This window comes from Oncorhynchus gorbuscha, linkage group LG23 (genome assembly GCF_021184085.1).
Source record: "Oncorhynchus gorbuscha isolate QuinsamMale2020 ecotype Even-year linkage group LG23, OgorEven_v1.0, whole genome shotgun sequence".
Lineage (NCBI taxonomy): Eukaryota > Metazoa > Chordata > Actinopteri > Salmoniformes > Salmonidae > Oncorhynchus > Oncorhynchus gorbuscha.
In genome coordinates this window covers 12,794,972-12,816,008 of record NC_060195.1, presented here as the reverse complement: position 1 = coordinate 12,816,008, position 21,037 = coordinate 12,794,972, and the positions used below count along the sequence as shown (strand labels likewise).

Here is a 21,037-nt window from a genome sequence, read left to right as displayed (position 1 = left end):
CCAGGACCTCTCACCCCACAGATACACTGGAGACAGGACCTGGACAGAGCTTCCCTGGCATGGAGCACCTTCTCACCCCACAGATACACTGGAGACAGGACCTAGACAGAGCTTCCCTGGCATGGAGCACCTTCTCACCCCACAGATAGACTGGAGACAGGACCTGGACAGAGCTTCCCTGGCATGGAGCACCTTCTCACCCCACAGATACACTGGAGACAGGACCTAGACAGAGCTTCCCTGGCATGGAGCACCTTCTCACCCCACGGATACACTGGAGACAGGACCTAGACAGAGCTTCCCTGGCATGGAGCACCTTCTCACCCCACAGATACACTGGAGACAGGACCTGGACAGAGCTTCCCTGGCATGGAGCACCTTCTCACCCCACAGATAGACTGGAGACAGGACCTAGACAGAGCTTCCAGAGTACAGAAGATGTTGTTTTATAACATTTCCAATTCCAGTCTATATTTTATAATAGTTGAGAGAAGACACAGGGTTGTTAATTTGTTTATGTTCTGTAGATTTACAAATGATTGAAGACTTTGGATGGACTGTTCTATTGTGTGTGTGTGTGTGTGTGTGTGTGTGTGTGTGTGTGTGAAGTTGAACTCTGATATTTAAGGTGATCACATCTGTTACTTGGGTGTTGCATGATGTTTTTGTTTAGTTTTCTTTTCCTGGAGGACAAAGAAATTAGTTTGTTATAAATAATAAGTCTGTTCTTCCAAGGAACACCCCTCATGTTGATGCGTGTGGGAAGTTTTTTTTAAATGTTTGTGGGATTGGTTGTGATTCCTGTATAATTGTGGTTTGCCGACTAATGCAACAGCTCTGGACCACACTGCCCTTCCATCAAGACCCCCCTTAAGAACATTAAAAAAAAAAAGTTACGAAAAGTTATTGTTGAGATAAGTTTGTTGTGCATATCTGTTACTGCAGCATTGTTTCTACAACTCCAACAAACTACTACTTGTAGATGAGATACTGTACTGTATACATTGATTTACCACGGTTGTTTTTACTGCATATCGGTTGGTGAATCTGAGTGTTGGGTTTTAAAACCGCTGTACTAATAAAACAAACTGTTGACGCACGAAGTAAAGGCCTTTATGCTCTTTCTAAGAGACAACCAGCTATGCACCCTCATGCGGAGTGCCTCTGAAAATCAGGAACTGGAATGAAAATGAAGAATAAAACCTACTCGGAACTATTTACTCTGCTGCTTGTGTAGATGCTCTTCCTCTGCATGCAATAGATATTGATGTGCTTTAGGCTGGAACATTCTGGTAAATAAAAGTAATCTGTTATGTTTTTGAAACTCAATCTAAGAATAACCCTGCTGTTATGTTTTATTGAACCAGTCAATGTCTTCCAAAACGTGTAGTGTCATTGTAGTAGGGGAGAACGTTTTATTAGGAACTGAGTGTGTATGCATGCACATGATTGATGGTAACTTCAATGCACTGCTGTCCTCTGTCCAATGTTGAACCTTGATAATCACACAAGTGTATTTTTATTTAATCAACTGCTGTAACAATCCTGATCAATAGGTAAATAGTACGTTGTCTATCAACTTGACAACATCGATTTGGACTCGAAGCTCTCCCTTGCGTGACGCAAATAGACAGGGATCAGCGCTAAACGAGGCCACGCATAGTCTGCCCTCCCTTGGTTGCAAGCGAGCAACGTGATTGGCCCAGGCCTCGGAAAGAGTGCCCGGGGATCCAAATGTACAGGCCGCATTTAGCTTAGTGTCGAAAAAAATATACCCAAACAATAACAGACAAAACCGAGAAAGAAGAAATAACGACGATATATTTGAAGGAGTCCATAATCAGGTAAAAGCATTCGAGACTATTGAAATTGCATATCGTATATGAGACTAGGGCCCATTCGGCTGTTGTGGGCCTTCAGCCCCTCGGAAAACAACATGGTTGATTATGCCGCATGCGATAGCTAAAATGCTAGGCTAGCTGTTAATGTCCCTTCGCAATTCAAAATGCATCGACAAAATGTTGTGAATGCACACGTCGCTTGTGTTTACATTGTGGTATCGATTGCGTGTCAAGTTGTTAATTTAGCACCAATCATTTTGTGGAGGTTTCTGGAGTTTTAAAACACGCTAACTAACAAAGCTATCTAACCAAAATGGCGGAATCGAAATTGGCTAACGTTGTGGGCGCAACGTTTCAAGAATATACCGTAAAGAACAGCCATTAAGCACACAGTTCAACGATATATGATTGTTCTATATACATCTCATTTCTTTGCAGTATTGCACAACGTTGCGTTTGTGAAATTTCCCCCCAGATGTCGGGCATCCGCAGCAAAACGTCTGCACAGCGCCAAACAAGCTTGCTTATCTAGTTATTAACTAGCTGACCAGCCCGTTACATATATCCCACCCAATTCATGTGGATTGACTAACATGTTTGCAAGTTTTACCACGGACATTTGGCAATCAGGTGGATGTGGTAACACTAGCTAGTTGGTTATCTTGATTTCTTTTAAATAGCGAGTTTGCTCGCTAGTTTGCCCTGCTTCAGATGCATAATCGAGGTAACCATTAAATTGGGCAATGAACGGTGGGCGTGTGTGGGACAGCGCTAATCATAACAGAAGCAAGGAAAAACAACATATCCGTTCTAGGTCCTTTTCGACATTTTAAAGCTGGAACGGTCTCATAATATAAATATATGGCTCAATATCTCATAATTCATTCATATTCATAAGCTGGGACTGACTGAAATGGCATCAACAAGTGTTAACTAATAAACGCTTTCCACTGCAGCACCAGTTGAGTATGTGGTCATATTTTTTCCAGCCATTAATTATGGCAAGACAGACAGCAGCAGCTAGCAGCTAGAATACTGCAGTTTCAACATCGTTATCATCATAAAATAGCTTACACGGATAATATCTTGTCAAAGACTGTTCTCTCTTCAGCCGCACCGCAAGCGATACTGGAGCACCAAGTCTAGGTCCAAAAGGCTTCTTAAACGGCTCTTAAACCCCCAAGCCATAAACTAATCAAATGGCTACCCAGACTATTTGCATTGCCTCTATTATCTATGCATAGTCACCTTAGCTCTACACATGTGTACATATTACCTGGACTAACCGGTGTATATAGCCTCCCTACTGTTATTGTACTGCTACATGTTACTTTTATTTATTTTTACTGATATATATTTATTTTTTACTTAACACTTATTTTTCTTAACTGCATTGTTGGTTAATTAAGGGCTTGTAAGTAAGCATTTCACTATAAGGTCTACCTACACTTGTTGTATTCGGCGCATGTGACAAATAACATTTGATTTGATCTACCGGGTAGGTGATGTCATCAGTCTCCCACATTTCCTCTCATGGTACATGGATGAAAGAAAGATCAATGTTTTCAGTGGCATCTATCTCACAGCTTATGTTGTCCCTTCCTTTGCAGGGTTCTCTCCCCCGATGGAAGGAAGAAACACCAGCAACACACTGTTCTTATTTTAGAGCGCATTGGGCATCAAATGTGAAGGTAATACACACTGTCACCAATCTGATCTAGGATCTGTCCATGTAATATTATTCATTGCGATCTAAAGGCCAAACTGATCCTGGTTTAGCACTCTGAGATGCTTTGTGTAACGAATATAGAACCTCTGAAATGATGTGTAGGCCTAACATGAATCATTTTATTTTTACACTGTTTTCAGATCAAAGAGATGGACCACGGCGGAGGGATCCTGGAGCTACACACACAGGAGTTAAAGATGCCTCACACCATGATCATGCAAGACTTTGGTAGGTCAATATGGCCTTTTGATATTGTATATGTTGTGTTCATTAGTCTTCACTTGAGAGCCCAATGCCTCATGCAAAGTTAGATGCTGACCACACTACAACAATGTCTTGTGTAGCTGTATCTTAGTCCTTTTTTGGGTGTTTTTCCACTACGAGGAAAGCCTGGAAATCCTCAGTCCAAACCAGGGCTGCAGTGGAAACTTTCCTGTAATAATCTTCCCCCTCTTACTGTTTCCCTGTACAGTGGCAGGAATGAGGGGCCTGGCCCACATCGAAGGGGATCACATTGTGGTGTCCATGCCAGAGGGCATGCTCCTGTCTGACGTGATGACGGACGAAGGCATTCTGCTGGAGCACAGCCTGGAGGTGGAGGGCCTTGAGACGGAGGTGGAGGGCCTTGAGACGGAGGTGGGGGGCCTTGAGACGGAGGTGGGGGGCCTTGAGACGGAGGTGGAGGGCCTTGAGACGGAGGTGGAGGGCCTTGAGACGGAGGTGGAGGGCCTTGAGACGGAGGTGGAGGGCCCTGAGACGGAGGTGGAGGGCCCTGAGACGGAGGTGGAGGGCCCTGAGACGGAGGTGGAGGGCCCTGAGACGGAGGTGGAGGGCCCTGAGACGGAGGTGGAGGGCCCTGAGACGGAGGTGGAGGGCCCTGAGACGGAGACGGAGGGCCTTGAGACGGAGGGCCTGGAGACGGAGGTGGAGGGCCTTGAGACGGAGACGGAGGGCCTTGAGGTGGAGGTCCTTGAGACGGAGACGGAGGTCCTTGAGACGGAGGTCCTTGAGACGGAGGTCCTTGAGACGGAGGGCCTTGGGACGGAGGGCCTTGGGACGGAGGGCCTTGAGACGGAGGGCCTGGAGACGGAGGGCCTGGAGACGGAGGGCCTGGAGACGGAGGGCCTGGAGACGGAGGGCCTGGAGACGGAGGTGGAGGGCCTTGAGACGGAGACGGAGGGCCTGGAGACGGAGGTGGAGGGCCTTGAGACGGAGACGGAGGGCCTGGAGACGGAGGTGGTGGAGCTGGAGACACAGATGGTCGAGGGTCTCGAAGAAGACCTAGAGACACAGATGGTTGAGGGTCTCGAAGAAGACCTAGAGACGGAGGTGATTGAAGGCCCTGACATCGGCCACGAGCACTTGCTGGGTGCCGAAGTGGCTATGGACTCTCACCACCACCACCTTCACCATGTTCTAACCTCAGACCTCATTCAGGGCTCAGTCCACCATCACCACCACATGCCAGACCAGCTCTTTGTGGAGCACCAGGAGGAGGATGGGGTGGAGGGCTTGGACCAGGAGGTGCTGGTTGGGGAGGAGGTGGGGCAGGAGGACCCAGTGATCCAGGCCCATGAGGAGCTGGAGGTGGAGGCTGTCTCTCTGCAGACTGACGAGGATGAGGAGGATGTGAAGAGCACTTCGGAGGACTACCTCATGATCTCCTGTGAGTCAACTAACCAGCTAGCCCTACAACCTACACTGAACAAAAATGTAAAAGCAACATGTAAAGTGTTGGTCCCATGTTTCAAGAGCTGAAATTAAAGATCCCAGAAATGTTCCATAAGCACAAAAAGCTTATTTCTCTCAAGTGTTGTGCACACATGTGTTTACGTCCCTGTTAGTGAGTATTTCTGCTTTGCAAACATAATCCTTGAGACGGGTGTGGCATACCTGACAGGTGTGGCATATCAAGAAGCTGGTTAAACAACATGATCATTAGACCGGTGCACCTTGCGCTGGGGACAATAAAAGGCCACTCTAAAATGTGCAATTTTGTCTCAAGGTTTGAGGGAATGGGCAATTGGATTGCTGACCGCAGGAATGTCCACCAGAGCTGTTGCCAGGGAAATTACTGTTAATTTCTCTACCATAAGCCACCTCTAATGTCATTTTAGAGAATTTGGCAGTATGTCCAACCGGCCTCACAACCGCAGATCATGTTTATGGTGTCGTGTAGACGAGCAGTTTGCTGTTGTTTACGGAGTGCCTCATGGTGGTTATCGTATGGGCAGGCATAAGCTACAGACAACGAACACAATTGCATTTTATCGATGGCAATTTGAATGCATCGATAAAATATACTACGACAAGCTCCTGACGCCCGTTGTCGCACCAGTCATCCACCCGCAATCACCTCATGTTTCAGCATGATAATGCGTGGTCCCATGTCACAAGGATCTGTACTTAATTTTGGCATGCTGATAATAAGCCAGCAGCATGCCACCCTGATAATAAACCAGCAGCATGCCACCCTGATAATAAACCAGCAGCATGCCACCCTGATAATAAACCAGCAGCATGCCACCCTGATAATAAGCCAGCAGCATGCCACCCTGATAATAAACCAGCAGCATGCCACCCTGATAATAAACCAGCAGCATGCCACCCTGATAATAAGCCAGCAGCATGCCACCCTGATAATAAGCCAGCAGCATGCCACCCTGATAATAAACCAGCAGCATGCCACCCTGATAATAAGCCAGCAGCATGCCACCCTGATAATAAACCAGCAGCATGCCACCCTGATAATAAACCAGCAGCATGCCACCCTGATAATAAACCAGCAGCATGCCACCCTGATAATAAGCCAGCAGCATGCCACCCTGATAATAAACCAGCAGCATGCCACCCTGATAATAAACCAGCAGCATGCCACCCTGATAATAAGCCAGCAGCATGCCACCCTGATAATAAACCAGCAGCATGCCACCCTGATAATAAGCCAGCAGCATGCCACCCTGATAATAAGCCAGCAGCATGCCACCCTGATAATAAGCCAGCAGCATGCCACCCTGATAATAAGCCAGCAGCATGCCACCCTGATAATAAGCCAGCAGCATGCCACCCTGATAATAAGCCAGCAGCATGCCACCCTGATAATAAGCCAGCAGCATGCCACCCTGATAATAAGCCAGCAGCATGCCACCCTGATAATAAGCCAGCAGCATGCCTGATAATAAACCCTGATAATAAACCAGCAGCATGCCACCCCAAGCCAGCAGCATGCCACCCTGATAATAAACCCCTGATAATAAACCAGCAGCATGCCACCCTGATAATAAGCCAGCAGCATGCCACCCTGATAATAAACCAGCAGCATGCCACCCTGATAATAAACCAGCAGCATGCCACCCTGATAATAAACCAGCAGCATGCCACCCTGATAATAAGCCAGCAGCATGCCACCCTGATAATAAACCAGCAGCATGCCACCCTGATAATAAACCAGCAGCATGCCACCCTGATAATAAGCCAGCAGCATGCCACTGATAATAAACCTGATAATAAACCAGCAGCATGCCACCCTGATAATAAACCAGCAGCATGCCACCCTGATAATAAACCAGCAGCATGCCACCCTGATAATAAACCAGCAGCATGCCACCCTGATAATAAGCCAGCAGCATGCCACCCTGATAATAAACCAGCAGCATGCCACCCTGATAATAAACCAGCAGCATGCCACCCTGATAATAAACCAGCAGCATGCCACCCTGATAATAAGCCAGCAGCATGCCACCCTGATAATAAACCAGCAGCATGCCACCCTGATAATAAACCAGCAGCATGCCACCCTGATAATAAGCCAGCAGCATGCCACCCTGATAATAAACCAGCAGCATGCCACCCTGATAATAAGCCAGCAGCATACCACGCTGCATACCATTGCTGACTTGCTTCTAAAGCTAAGCAGGGTTGGTCCTGGTCAGTTCCTGGATGGGAGACCAGATGCTGCTGGAAGTGGTATTGCAGGGCCAGTAGGAGGCACTCTTTCCTCTGGTCTAAAACAATATCCCAATATTCCAGGACACTGCCCTGTGTAGGGTGCTGTCTTTCGGGTGGGATGTTAAACGGGTGTCCTGGCTCTCTGAGGTCATTAAAGATCCCATGGCACTTATCGTAAGAGTAGTGGTGTTTATTTATTTATTTCACCTTTATTTAAAGGTGTTAACCCCGGTGTCCTGGCTAAATTCCCAATCTGGCCCTCAAACCATCATAGTCACCTAATAATCCCCAGTTTTACAATTGGCTCATTCATCCCCCTCCTCTCCCCTGTAACTATTCCCCAGGTTGTTGCTGTAAATGAGAACGTGTTCTCAGTCAACTTACCTGGTAAAATAACGAATAAATAAAAAATAAAATAAATAATGTCCCAGTTCTTCCATGAGCTTCATACTCACCAGACATGTCACCCATTGGGCTCCAGAGTGGCGCAGTGTTCTAAGGCACTGCATCTCAGTGCTAGAGACATCACTACAGATGCCCTGGTTTGAATCCAGGCTGTATCACAACCGGCTGTGTTTGAAGCCCCATAGGGCGGCGCACAATTGGTCTGGGTTTGGCCAGTGTCGGCCATCATTGTAAATAAGAATTGGTTTTTAAATGACTTGCCTAGTTATACAACATATAACAACGTGTTTGGGATTCTCTGGATCGGTGTGTTCCAGTTCCCGCCAATATCCAGCAACTTCCCCCAGCCAATGGGACAACTTCCCCCAGCCAATGGAACAACTTCCCCCAGCCATTGGAACAACTTCCCCCAGCCAATGGGACAACATTCCACAGGCTCCAATCAACAGCCTGATCACTTCTATGTGAAGGAGATGTCGCGCTGCATGAAGCAAATGGTCACACTAGATAATGACTGGTTTTCTGATCCACGCCTCTTACCTTTTTTTGATAAGTTGTCTGTGACCAGCAGATGCATATCTGTATTCCCAGCCATGTGAAATCCATAGATTAGGGCCTAATGAATTTATTTAAATTGACTGATTTCTGAGTTACAGTATTTGTACAGTATGTATTTTTGAAATTGTTGCATATTGCGTTTTTATTTTTGTTCGTTGTATAAAAAGGCTTGATTTCATTGAATGATTTGCTATGATTAGTGCTCTACAGTGTGGGGTTGTTGTGTATTTTTAATCATTGTTTACAACTACTGCAAATTAATATCAAATCAAATGTATTTATATAGCCCTTCGTACATCAGCTGATATCTCAAAGTGCTGTACAGAAACCCAGCCTAAAACCCCAAACAGCAAGCAATGCAGGTGTAGAAGCAATAGGCTAGAATACATCTGAAGGATTGTTTAGAGAGCATTTCATGAGCTCTTCTGGACATTGTTGCCTCCCAAGTCCTTGTTGTTGTCCTACCCTGCTGTGCGGTAAAAGCTAACTGCAATGTGTTATTTGTGTCCATCCAGTGGATGACGTTGGTGAGAAACTGGACATAGGAGACACTCCTCTAGAGATCACTACTGAGATGATGCAGAACGATGGCTCCAACAAGGAGGGGTCAGAGGTCATCAAGGTCTACATTTTCAAAGCAGAGGCCGATGACGATGTGGAGATAGGTGAGTGGTACTGGTACTGTCACGTTCAAAACGACTGGGAACTCTGAAATCTCAGACTACAGTGCGTTCAAAACGACTGGGAACTCTGAAATCTCAGACTACAGTGCGTTCAAAACGACTGGGAACTCTGAAATCTCAGACTACAGTGCGTTCAAAACAACTGGGAACTCTGAAATCTCAGACTACAGTGTGTTCAAAACGACTGGGAACTCTGAAATCTCAGACTACAGTGCGTTCAAAACGACTGGGAACTCTGAAATCTCAAGACTACAGTGCGTTCAAGACAACTGGGAATGCATTTTTTTTTTAACTCTGGAAAAATGGTTTTGAACGGTCGTCCACCTTGGAATCCCTACTCAGAACCTCTGGCATCTTTCTTGAGCTACGAATTTCCGACCTGAAGATCAAGACGCTATGATTTGACCTCTGTTATTTCAGAGTTCCCAGTTGTCTTGAAAGCACCATTCTTTCATCAAAGAGTCCAACATTTCAAGAGGCTCATGTCAATTGAAACGCGAAGCAGCATTTGCATACTGTGAATGGCATCAAACTATTATCTTCTAACTTGTAGTATCAGCTACATACATGGATATGATACTTTAGGTGGTAAGGCTTCCTCAGAGGAGTAGAGAGATGATGTAAACTGTGTTTTACTAGCTAGGTTTCCATCCAATTGGCAACCAGATTTTCATGTGAATATTCCAAAATATGTTCATTTTGCTACCAGCAACGGACTTGTTGCTGATTTGATATACATCAGTGTGTGATGACGTAGTGCACACAATGTACTATTCCGCTTAAGTATTCATGTGATGAATAAAAATCTCAAGGTCGATGTGTTTCCATTTGTAACTCTACAGTTTTGTCACAAACTGTTACGTTAACTGTCAGATGTGCCTACACTGGTCTTGGCACAACAGCTCATGTATACGGTGAGGATAGACTAGTCTACATGTTGAGATTATTATGGATAAAAGCCTGAATATTTGCATTTGTCAAATGGCAGTCGAGCATCATGTCACCAGAATTAGACCATCGATATTTATTGGAAAGGAACAACAAGATCACCGTGCTCTTTCACCACCCTGCAAAGGTTATTTCACTTTTCATCTGCAGTCTAATAAACCGCTTTCCTGAGTCACAGTGAGAGGACCGAACACACCATGTCACGTGACTCATACGTTTACTTCCAGGAGAGAGACATGGTCATGGGGAGACAGTCATGGCCGGGGGGTCTGGGGGAGGAGACAGACGTGGCCGGGGGGTTCTGGGGGAGGAGACACACGTGGCCGGGGGGGTTCTGGGGAGGAGACACACGTGGCCGGGGGGTTCTGGGGGAGGAGACAGACGTGGCCGGGGGGTTCTGGGGGAGGAGACAGACAAGGCCGGGGGAGGAGACAGACATGGTTGTGAAAGACCAATCCCAGTCAGAGCACGCCCAGTCAGATATCAGTGAGTAAACACTCTTCTTTAAAGAAATAACTCCTCTCACATGACTGCAGCTGTGAATGTTTTTAGTGGACCCCCTCATTTCACCTGTCCAGTCATGTGATGAAACGTGACCTGATGGGTCAACAACAACAAGGTTCCAACAAATAGCTTTCACAGGTGCACTTCAAAAGGATTTGAACAGGGCATCGGGAAGGAAAATGAAGACAGTGTTTGTACATGTCCTGTAACTGACGATCTCATGTGTCTCTGTTTTCCAGACCGGGCTGACATGGCTGAGCAGGTGTAGATGAGGAGGAGCGTTGTTCCTGAATCTGTCTCTGTGTGTTTACAGATGTGTCAGACATGGCAGAGCAGGTGTACATGGAGGTGATTGTTGGAGAGGAGGAGACTTCAGTAGTCCAGGAGAACCAGCTAGATGACTCTCCAAACAGCAAGATGTTTGTCCCGGTCTCCTGGGCTGCTGCCTATGGTAAGGAATAAGGATTCACTACTGTCTTGTGATCAACTGATTTTATATTCAGTAATAACAGCTGGATATAAGACACACAACTATGGGCTCTATTAAAACAAACCTATTGAAATGGGAAATCCAAGCGTTGACTATCTGTTCGGGGGCGTGTCGGAAATATTTTTGCTATTTTCAACCCCAAATGATCATCTTAGTGCTGGCGGTGGCGTGAAGGACTAGGTTTTGATGAATAAACAAATTGTGGGTGTGTTAAGGCTTGGCCTCTCTCTGGCCAATCACAACGTGCTCTATGACTAAATATGTGGTTGCTTCAAGTTGTGTATTTACGGTCTTTTATGTATTGCCTTGAAATCAACTCCAATTCCAATGGCAGTCCATTTGTAGTTAGTTAAACATCTGACAGTAACAAGATGCAGACATATCCATCTTTGCTAAGTATGTTTGCAGTCCACACTGTTCTACACTGAACAAAAATATAAACACAACATGTAAAGTATTGGTCCCGTGTTTCATGAGCTGAAATAAAAGTTTCCAGACATTTTCCACACACACAAAGTTTCTCTCAAATGTTGTGCACAAATTTGTTTACATCCCTGTCAGTGAACGTTTCTCCTTTGCCAAGATAATCCATCCACCTGACAGGTGTGGCAAATCAAGAAGCTGATTAAACAACATGATCATTACACAGGTGCACCATGTGCTGGGAACAATAAAAAGCCACTCTAAAATGTACAGTTTTGTTGTCACACAACACAATGCCAGAGATGATTTGGAAAGGCACACACCTGTCTATATAAGGTCCCACAGTTGATAGTGTATGTCAGAGCAAAAACCAAGCCATGAGGTTGAATCAATCGTCCATAGAGCTCAGAGACAGGATTGTATTGGGGCACAGATCTGGGGAAGGGTATCAAAACATTCCTGCAGCATTGAAGGTCCCCAAGAACACAGTACATAGTGGCTTCCATGATTTTTAAATGGAAGAAATTTGAAACCACCAAGACTCTTCCTAGAGCCGGCCACCTGGCCAAACTAAGCAATCGGGGGTGAAGGGCCTTGGTCAGAGAGGTGACCAAGAACCTGATTGTTCCTCTGTAGAGATGGGAGAACCTTCCAAAATGACAATCATCTCTGCAGCACACCACCAATTGGGCCTTTATGGTAGAGTGGCCAGACGGAAGCCACTCCTCAGTAAAAGACACATGACAGCCCACTGGTCTGATGATACCAAGATTGAACTCTTTGGCCTGAATGCCAAGCATCACTTCTGGAGGAAACCTGGGACCATCCCTGTGGTGAAGCATGGTGGTGGCAGCATCATGGGAGACTAGTCAGGATCGAGGGAAAAATGAACAGAGCAAAGTACAGAGAGATCCTTTATGAAATCTGCTCCAGAGTATTCAGCACCTCACACTGGAGGGAAGTTCACCATACAACTGGACAACGACCCTAAAGCACACAGCCAAACGCAGGAGTGGCTTCAGGGCAAGTCTCTATGTCCTTGAGTGGCCCAACCAGAGCCCAGACTTGAACCCCATCGAACATCTCTGGAGATACCTGAAAATAGCTGTGCAGCAACGCCCCCCATCCAACCTGACAGAGCTTGAGAGGATCTGCAGAGAAGAATGGGAGAAACTCCCCAAATACAGGTGTGCCAAGCTTGTAGCATCATACCCAAGAAGACTGTAATCACTGCCAAAGTTGCTTCAACAATGTACTGAGTAAATGGTCTGAATACTTATGTAAATGAGATATTTTTTATACATTTTCTAAAAAAAAAAATGTTGCTTTGTCATTATGGGGTATTGTGTGTAGATTTGGGGAGGGGGGGGGGATCAAAGTGCCTGAATACTTTCTGAAGTAGGTTTCTCCCCCCTGCTGTTTATATATAGATAACAGTGTGGACACAGTGAAGAATGGAGGGACCAGGCCCTACATTCAGATCAGAGACGGTCAGGGTACCAACAGAGCCCTCAAACAGAAGATCAGGAAGAAGAAGAGGAAGGGAGAGACACGGCAGTGCCAGACCGGTACAGACAGACATTACATTATCATGGCAGTGCCAGACCGGTACAGACAGACATTACATTATCATGGCAGTGCCAGACCGGTACAGACAGACATTGCATTATCGTGGCAGTGCCAGACCGGTACAGACAGACATTACATTATCGTGGCAGTGCCAGACCGGTACAGACAGACATTACATTATCGTGGCAGTGCCAGACCGGTACAGACAGACATTACATTATCATGGCAGTGCCAGACCGGTACAGACAGACATTACATTATCATGGCAGTGCCAGACCGGTACAGACAGACATTACATTATCGTGGCAGTGCCAGACCGGCACAGACAGACAGACATTACATTATCATGGCAGTGCCAGACTGGTACAGACAGACATTACATTATCATGGCAGTGCCAGACCGGTACAGACAGACATTACATTATCATGGCAGTGCCAGACCGGTACAGACAGACATTACATTATCGTGGCAGTGCCAGACCGGTACAGACAGACATTACATTATCGTGGCAGTGCCAGACCGGTACAGACAGACATTATCGTGGCAGTGCCAGACCGGTACAGACAGACATTACATTATGATGGCAGTGCTAGACCGGTACAGACAGACATTACATTATCATGGCAGTGCCAGACTGGTACAGACAGACATTGCATTATCATTGCAGTGCCAGACCGGTACAGACAGACATTACATTATCATGGCAGTGCCAGACCGGTACAGACAGACATTATCGTGGCAGTGCCAGACCGGTACAGACAGACATTACATTATGATGGCAGTGCCAGACCGGTACAGACAGACATTACATTATCATGGCAGTACCAGACTGGTACAGACAGACATTGCATTGTCATTGCAGTGCCAGACTGGTACAGACAGACATTACATTATCGTGGCAGTGCCAGACCGGTACAGACAGACATTACATTATCATGGCAGTGCCAGACCGGTACAGACAGACATTACATTATCATGGCAGTGCCAGACCGGTACAGACAGACATTACATTATCATGGCAGTACCAGACCGGTACAGACAGACATTACATTATCGTGGCAGTGCCAGACCGGTACAGACAGACATTACATTATCGTGGCAGTGCCAGACCGGTACAGACAGACATTACATTATCATGGCAGTGCCAGACTGGTACAGACAGACATTGCATTGTCATTGCAGTGCCAGACTGGTACAGACAGACATTACATTATCGTGGCAGTGCCAGACCGGTACAGACAGACATTTCATTATCGTGGCAGTGCCAGACCGGTACAGACAGACATTATCGTGGCAGTGCCAGACCGGTACAGACAGACATTACATTATGATGGCAGTGCTAGACCGGTACAGACAGACATTACATTATCATGGCAGTGCCAGACTGGTACAGACAGACATTGCATTATCATTGCAGTGCCAGACCGGTACAGACAGACATTACATTATCATGGCAGTGCCAGACCGGTACAGACAGACATTATTGTGGCAGTGCCAGACCGGTACAGACAGACATTATCGTGGCAGTGCCAGACCGGTACAGACAGACATTACATTATGATGGCAGTGCCAGACCGGTACAGACAGACATTACATTATCATGGCAGTGCCAGACCGGTACAGACAGACATTACATTATCATGGCAGTGCCAGACCGGTATAGACAGACATTACATTATGATGGCAGTGCCAGACCGGTACAGACAGACATTACATTATCATGGCAGTACCAGACTGGTACAGACAGACAGACATAACATTATCATGGCAGTGCCAGACCGGTACAGACAGACATTACATTATCATGGCAGTACCAGACCGGTACAGACAGACAGACATTACATTATCATGGCAGTGCCAGACCGGTACAGACAGACATTACATTATCATGGCAGTGCCAGACCGGTATAGACAGACATTACATTATGATGGCAGTGCCAGACCGGTACAGACAGACATTACATTATCATGGCAGTACCAGACTGGTACAGACAGACATTACATTATCATGGCAGTGCCAGACCGGTACAGACAGACATTACATTATCGTGGCAGTGCCAGACCGGTACAGACAGACATTACATTATCGTGGCAGTGCCAGACCGGTACAGACAGACATTATCGTGGCAGTGCCAGACCGGTACAGACAGACATTACATTATGATGGCAGTGCCAGACCGGTACAGACAGACATTACATTATCATGGCAGTGCCAGACTGGTACAGACATACATTGCATTATCATTGCAGTGCCAGACCGGTACAGACAGACATTACATTATCATGGCAGTGCCAGACCGGTACAGACAGACATTATCGTGGCAGTGCCAGACCGGTACAGACAGACATTACATTATCATGGCAGTACCAGACCGGTACAGACAGATATTACATTATCATGGCAGTGCCAGGCCGGTACAGACAGATATTACATTATCATGGCAGTGCCAGGCCGGTACAGACAGAGATTACATTATCATGGCAGTACCAGACCGGTACAGACAGATATTACATTATCATGGCAGTGCCAGGCCGGTACAGACAGAGATTACATTATCATGGCAGTGCCAGACCGGTACAGACAGACATTATCGTGGCAGTGCCAGACCGGTACAGACAGACATTACATTATCATGGCAGTACCAGACCGGTACAGACAGATATTACATTATCATGGCAGTGCCAGGCCGGTACAGACAGAGATTACATTATCATGGCAGTGCCAGACCGGTACAGACAGACATTACATTATCATGTAGTGATCTTGTAGTGAGTTTTTAAAAATCTAGTCCTCAGTAATATACAGTATCTCCCTGTCTCATCCCAGCTGTGATCATCGGTCCAGACGGCATGCCCCTGACCGTCTACCCCTGTCACATCTGCGGTAAGAAGTTCAGGTCACAAGGCTTCCTCAAGTGCCACATGAAGAACCATCCTGACCACCACCTTAAGAAGTACCAGTGTACCGACTGTGACTTCACCACCAACAAGAAGGTCTCTGTCGTCTCTCATATCTCTGATGTTCACGTCATTGGACCTTATCTGTTATTACTCCTCTTTCCTTCTCCCCTTCATTCTCTATTCTTTTATGTTGTTTAAGCAGTAATGCCTGAGAACCCGGGAATTATCATATGACAACTTCTGACCAGGTCTGTTCTGAGGCCCAAGGTGAAGCCACTATAATTCCAGGGTATAATTCCCAGGTTCGAGGGCATTATTGCTTTTTTGAAACAGTTGCCAACATATTTATAAAAAAAATATGAATTATATTTTATAATCATAAAACTTTATTTTTTATGAGTACATTTGTTTTTGCGTTCTGAAGTTGCTACCAAGCAGGCTGGTCGTTCATTCTAATTATTCTATTCATTCGACTTTGCTATGCTAAACAAATCATTTGCATGTACAGTTGAAGTCGGAAGTTTACATACACCTTAGCCAAATACATTTCAACTCAGTTTTTCACAATTCCTGACATTTAATCCTCGTAAGAATTCTTGTTTTAGGTCAGTTAGGATCACCACTTTATTATAAGAATGTGAAATAGTAGTATACTTTCATCACATTCCCAGTGGGTCAGAAGTTTACATACACTCAATTAGTATTTGGTAGCATTGCCTTTAAATTGTTTAACTTGGGTCAAACGTTTTGGGTAGCATTCCACAAGCTTCCTACAATAAGTTGGGTGAATTGTGGCCCATTCCTCCCGACAGAGCTGGTGTAACTGAGTCAGGTTTGTAGGCCTCCTTGCTCGCACACGCTTTTTCAATTCTGCCCACAAATTTTCTATGGGATTGAGGTCAGGGCTTTGTGATGGCCACTCCAATACCTTGACTTTGTTGTCCTAAAGCCATTTTGCCACAACTTTGAAAGTATGCTTGGGGTCATTGTCCATTTGGAAGACCAATCTGCGACCAAGCTTTAACTTCCTGACTGATGTCTGATGTTACTTCAATATATCCACATAATGTTCCCCCTCATGATGCCATCTATTTGGTGAAGTGCACCAGTCCCTCCTGCAGCAAAGCACCCCCACAACATGATGCTGCCACCCCCATGCTTCACTGTTGGGATGGTGTTCTTCGGCTTGCAAGCCTCCCTCTTTTTCTTCCAAACATAACAATGGTCATTATGGCCAAACAGTTCTATTTTTGTTTCATCAGACCAGAGGACATTTCTCCAAAAAGTACGATCTTTGTCCCCATGTGCAGTTGCAAACCGTAGTCTGGCTTTTTTTATGGTGGTTTTGGAGCAGTGGCTTCTTCCTTGCTGAGTGGCCTTTCAGGTTATAGGACTTGTTTTACTGTGGATATAGATACTTTTGTAACTATTTCCTCCAGCATCTTCACAAGGTCCTTTGCTGTTGTTCTGGGATTGATTTGCACTTTTCACACCAAAGTATGTTCATCTCTAGGAGACCGACTGCGTCTCCTTCCTGAGCAGTATGACGGCTGCGTGGTCCCATTGTGTTTATACTTGCGTACTATTGTTTGTACAGATGAACGTGGTACCTTTAGGCGTTTGGAAATTGCTCCCGAGATGAACCAGACTTGCGGAGGTCTACAATTTATTTTCTGAGGTCTTGACTGATTTCTTTTGATTTTCCCATGATGTCAAGCAAAGAGGCACTGAGTTCGAAGGTAGGCCTTGAAATACATCCACAGGTGCACCTCCAATTGACTCAAATGATGTCAAATAGCTAATCAGAAGCCTCTAAAGCCATGACATCATTTTCTGGAATTTTCCATGCTGTTTAAAGGCACAGTGTGTGTAAACTTCTGGCCCACTGGAATTGTGATACAGTGGATTATAAATGAAATAATCTGCCTGTAAACAATTGTTGGAAAAATTACTTGTGTCATGCACAAAGTAGATGTCCTAAGCGACTTGCGAAAAAGTATAAAAAGTATAGTTTGCTAACAAGAAATTTGTGGAGTGGTTGAAAAACGAGTTTTAATGACTCCAACCTAAGTGTATGTAAACTTCCGACTTCATCTGTAGCTAGCTAGCAGAGATTAAATGATGACGAGAGAAAATATGTTTTATAAATAATTATTTTAATAAATATCCAATAGGCCACACTGCACTGGTGAATGAATGGAATTCTGAGTGTTTATTGTTTCCATGGTGAATAATTAGATTCACGTTCATTCTTGGGCTAGCTAGCCTATTGGCACAGGAGAGATCGCATTTGTAAAACGATACGTTGTTGCACAGGTCGTAGAGGCTTACACGTAGGTTTATTCAACCCCCAGCTGTTGCAAACCAAATGGTAGCATTGAAAGAATTATGTGTAGATGCTTTTTTCCCCTCGGGAGATAAAGTTTATGAATTTCCTGCCTGGTCTCGGGACAGTGGAATAATGAGATGGATATTTCATGGTATGTTGCAGGAGTTGTTGTCCCACAACTCCCATATATCAACCAATCAGCCTCCAGGATCGAAACAACCTGTTTTATATTATTACGTAGTTGTGATTGTTTCCCTTCCTACTTTTCCCTGTTAAGTGTGTTGCTCTTGTGACATGTCTGTTAAACGAGCTATAAATTAATTCTGTTTTGTTTTTCAAGGTCAACTTCCACAACCACCTGGAGTCCCACAAGCTACTGGTTCATCGCAGTGACAGAGACCGAACCTCTTCCCCAGAGTACCCGGACTACAACAGGACCACCCCAGAGTACCCAGAATACAACAGGACCACCCCAGAGTACCCAGAATACAACAGGACCTACACAGAATACACCCGGCGTTACCACGAAGACAGCCAGCTAGGGTCTAACAAGCTGATCCTGAGGGACAAGGAGTCCAAACTGCACCACTGTAAGTACTGTGACTATGAGACTGCAGAGCAGGGGCTCCTCAACCGCCACCTATTGGCCGTTCACAGCAGGAACTTCGCCCACGTGTGCGTGGAGTGCACTAAAGGCTTCCGTCACCCGTCAGAGCTCAAGAAGCACATGCGGACCCACACGGGGGAGAAGCCGTACTGCTGCCCGCACTGTGACTTTCGCTGTGCAGACCAGTCCAACCTAAAGACTCACATCAAGAGCAAGCACGGTGCCGACCTGCCTTTTAAGTGTGGCCACTGCCCCCAGGCCTACGCTGACGAAGGGGAGCTGCAGCGGCACACGGAGATGGTGCAGGGCCACAAGACCCACCAGTGTCCCCACTGCGAACACAAGAGCACCAACTCCTCTGATCTAAAACGACACATTATATCGGTTCACACCAAAGACTTCCCTCACCAGTGTGACGTGTGTGAGAAGGGCTTCCACCGGCCCTCTGAGCTGAAGAAACACTCAGAGACGCACAAGGGCAGCAAGGTGCACCAGTGCAGGCACTGTAACTTCACGACCTCTGAACCTTTCACCCTCAGCAGACACATCCTGTCCGTTCACACCAAGGACCTCCCCTTTAAGTGTAAACGTTGCCGGCGAGGGTTCCGCCAGTCCACGGAGCTGAAGAAACACATGAAGACCCACAGTGGGAGGAAGGTGTACCAGTGTCAGTACTGCGAGTACAACAGCCCGGACGCTTCAGGATTCAAACGCCACGTGATCTCGATCCACACCAAGGAATACCCCCACTGCTGTGACTACTGTTGTAAAGGCTTCCGAAGGCCCTCGGAGAAGAGCCAGCACATAGCCAGACATCACAAAGATATGTTGATGGAGCGTTGTGAATACAGTGACGACACAACGTTACCCGGATAGAAACAGACTGCACACACTCGGTCTACGTAGACCTGATTCACACGACAAAGGGGGAACACGGTTAGGAAGTTGATAAGGATGGAATGGTACATTTAGACTGCTAGCGACAATAACATTCTGACTGACTGCTTCTCTTTTTCTACTGGTTGTATAGAGTAGGAAGAGGTCTCACCAGACACCCTCCCATTCCCTCTCCCCCAGGTGTAATCAAACTAAGCATATTGTGGAAGTTGGGAGAAGATTAAAACCAGGGTACATGTAGTCTTTATGTATGTATTTATCTGCAGAGAGAGGATTCACCATATGATGAACATTTATTCAGGGTCTCAAATTAAGTCTATTTTTTATACATGTTGAAACTCTGAGGTGGGGAAAAGACAGACGTTATTTGAGAACATTCAGGCCTCTCTCCTCTCTGTGTTTCTCTCCCTCGCTCTCTGTTTCTCTCGCTCTCTCTCTCTCTCTCTCTCTGTCTGTGTTTCTCTCTCTCCCTCGCTCTCTCTGTGTTTCTCTCCCTCCCTCGCTCTCTCTCTCTCTGTCTGTGTTTCTCTCTCTCTCTGTGTTTATCTCCCTCCCTCGCTCTCTCTCTCTCTGTTTCTGTTTTCTCTCTGTTTCTGTTTCTCTCTGTTTCTCTCTCTCCGTTTCTCTCTCTCTCTCTCTCTCTCTCTCTGTTTCTCTCTGTTTCTCTCTCTCTGTGTTTCTCTCTATCTCTGTGTTTCTCTCTCTCTCTGTGTTTCTCTGTTCTCTCTGTTTCTCTCTCTCTGTGTTTCTCTCTCTGTTTCTGTTTCTCTCCCTGTTTCTGTTTCTCTCTGTTTCTGTTTCTCTCTGTTTCTGTTTCTCTCTCTGTTTCTGTTTCTCTCTCTGTTTCTGTTTCTCTCTCTCTGTTTCTGTTTCTCTCTCTGTTTCTGTTTCTCTCTCTGTTTCTCTTTCTCTCTCTGTTTCTGTTTCTCTCTGTTTCTGTTTCTCTCTCTGTTTCTGTTTCTCTCTCTCTGTTTCTCTCTCTCTCTGTTTCTGTTTCTCTCTCTCTGTTTCTCTCTGTCTCTCTCTCTCTCTGTTTCTGTTTCTCTCTCTGTTTCTGTTTCTCTCTCTGTTTCTGTTTCTCTCTGTTCTGTTTCTCTCTCTCTGTTTCTGTTTCTCTCTGTTCTGTTTCTGTTTCTCTCTCTGTTTCTGTTTCTCTCTGTTCTGTTTCTCTCTCTCTGTTTCTGTTTCTCTCTCTCTGTTTCTC

The 21,037-nt window shown here is 45.8% G+C and overlaps 1 protein-coding gene across 2 annotated transcripts; it reads left to right on the top strand.

The window, feature by feature from the left end:
* The first annotated feature begins 14 nt into the window (after window positions 1-14).
* LOC124010521 (zinc finger protein 711-like) lies at window positions 15-20,342 on the top strand. Of its 2 annotated transcripts, XM_046323025.1 has the most exons (10): window positions 15-1,844; window positions 3,452-3,532; window positions 3,711-3,798; window positions 4,043-4,494; window positions 4,750-5,236; window positions 8,997-9,146; window positions 10,930-11,067; window positions 12,960-13,097; window positions 15,927-16,093; window positions 18,670-20,342. In XM_046323025.1, the coding sequence occupies exons 3-10, from the start codon at window positions 3,720-3,722 to the stop codon at window positions 19,810-19,812; spliced, it is 2,754 nt and encodes a 917-aa protein (XP_046178981.1). In that variant the 5' UTR covers window positions 15-1,844; window positions 3,452-3,532; window positions 3,711-3,719; the 3' UTR covers window positions 19,813-20,342. The 2 variants fall into 2 exon arrangements, with proteins under 2 accessions (XP_046178981.1, XP_046178980.1); XM_046323024.1 differs by having other exon boundaries at window positions 4,043-5,236.
* The last annotated feature ends 695 nt before the right edge of the window (window positions 20,343-21,037 follow it).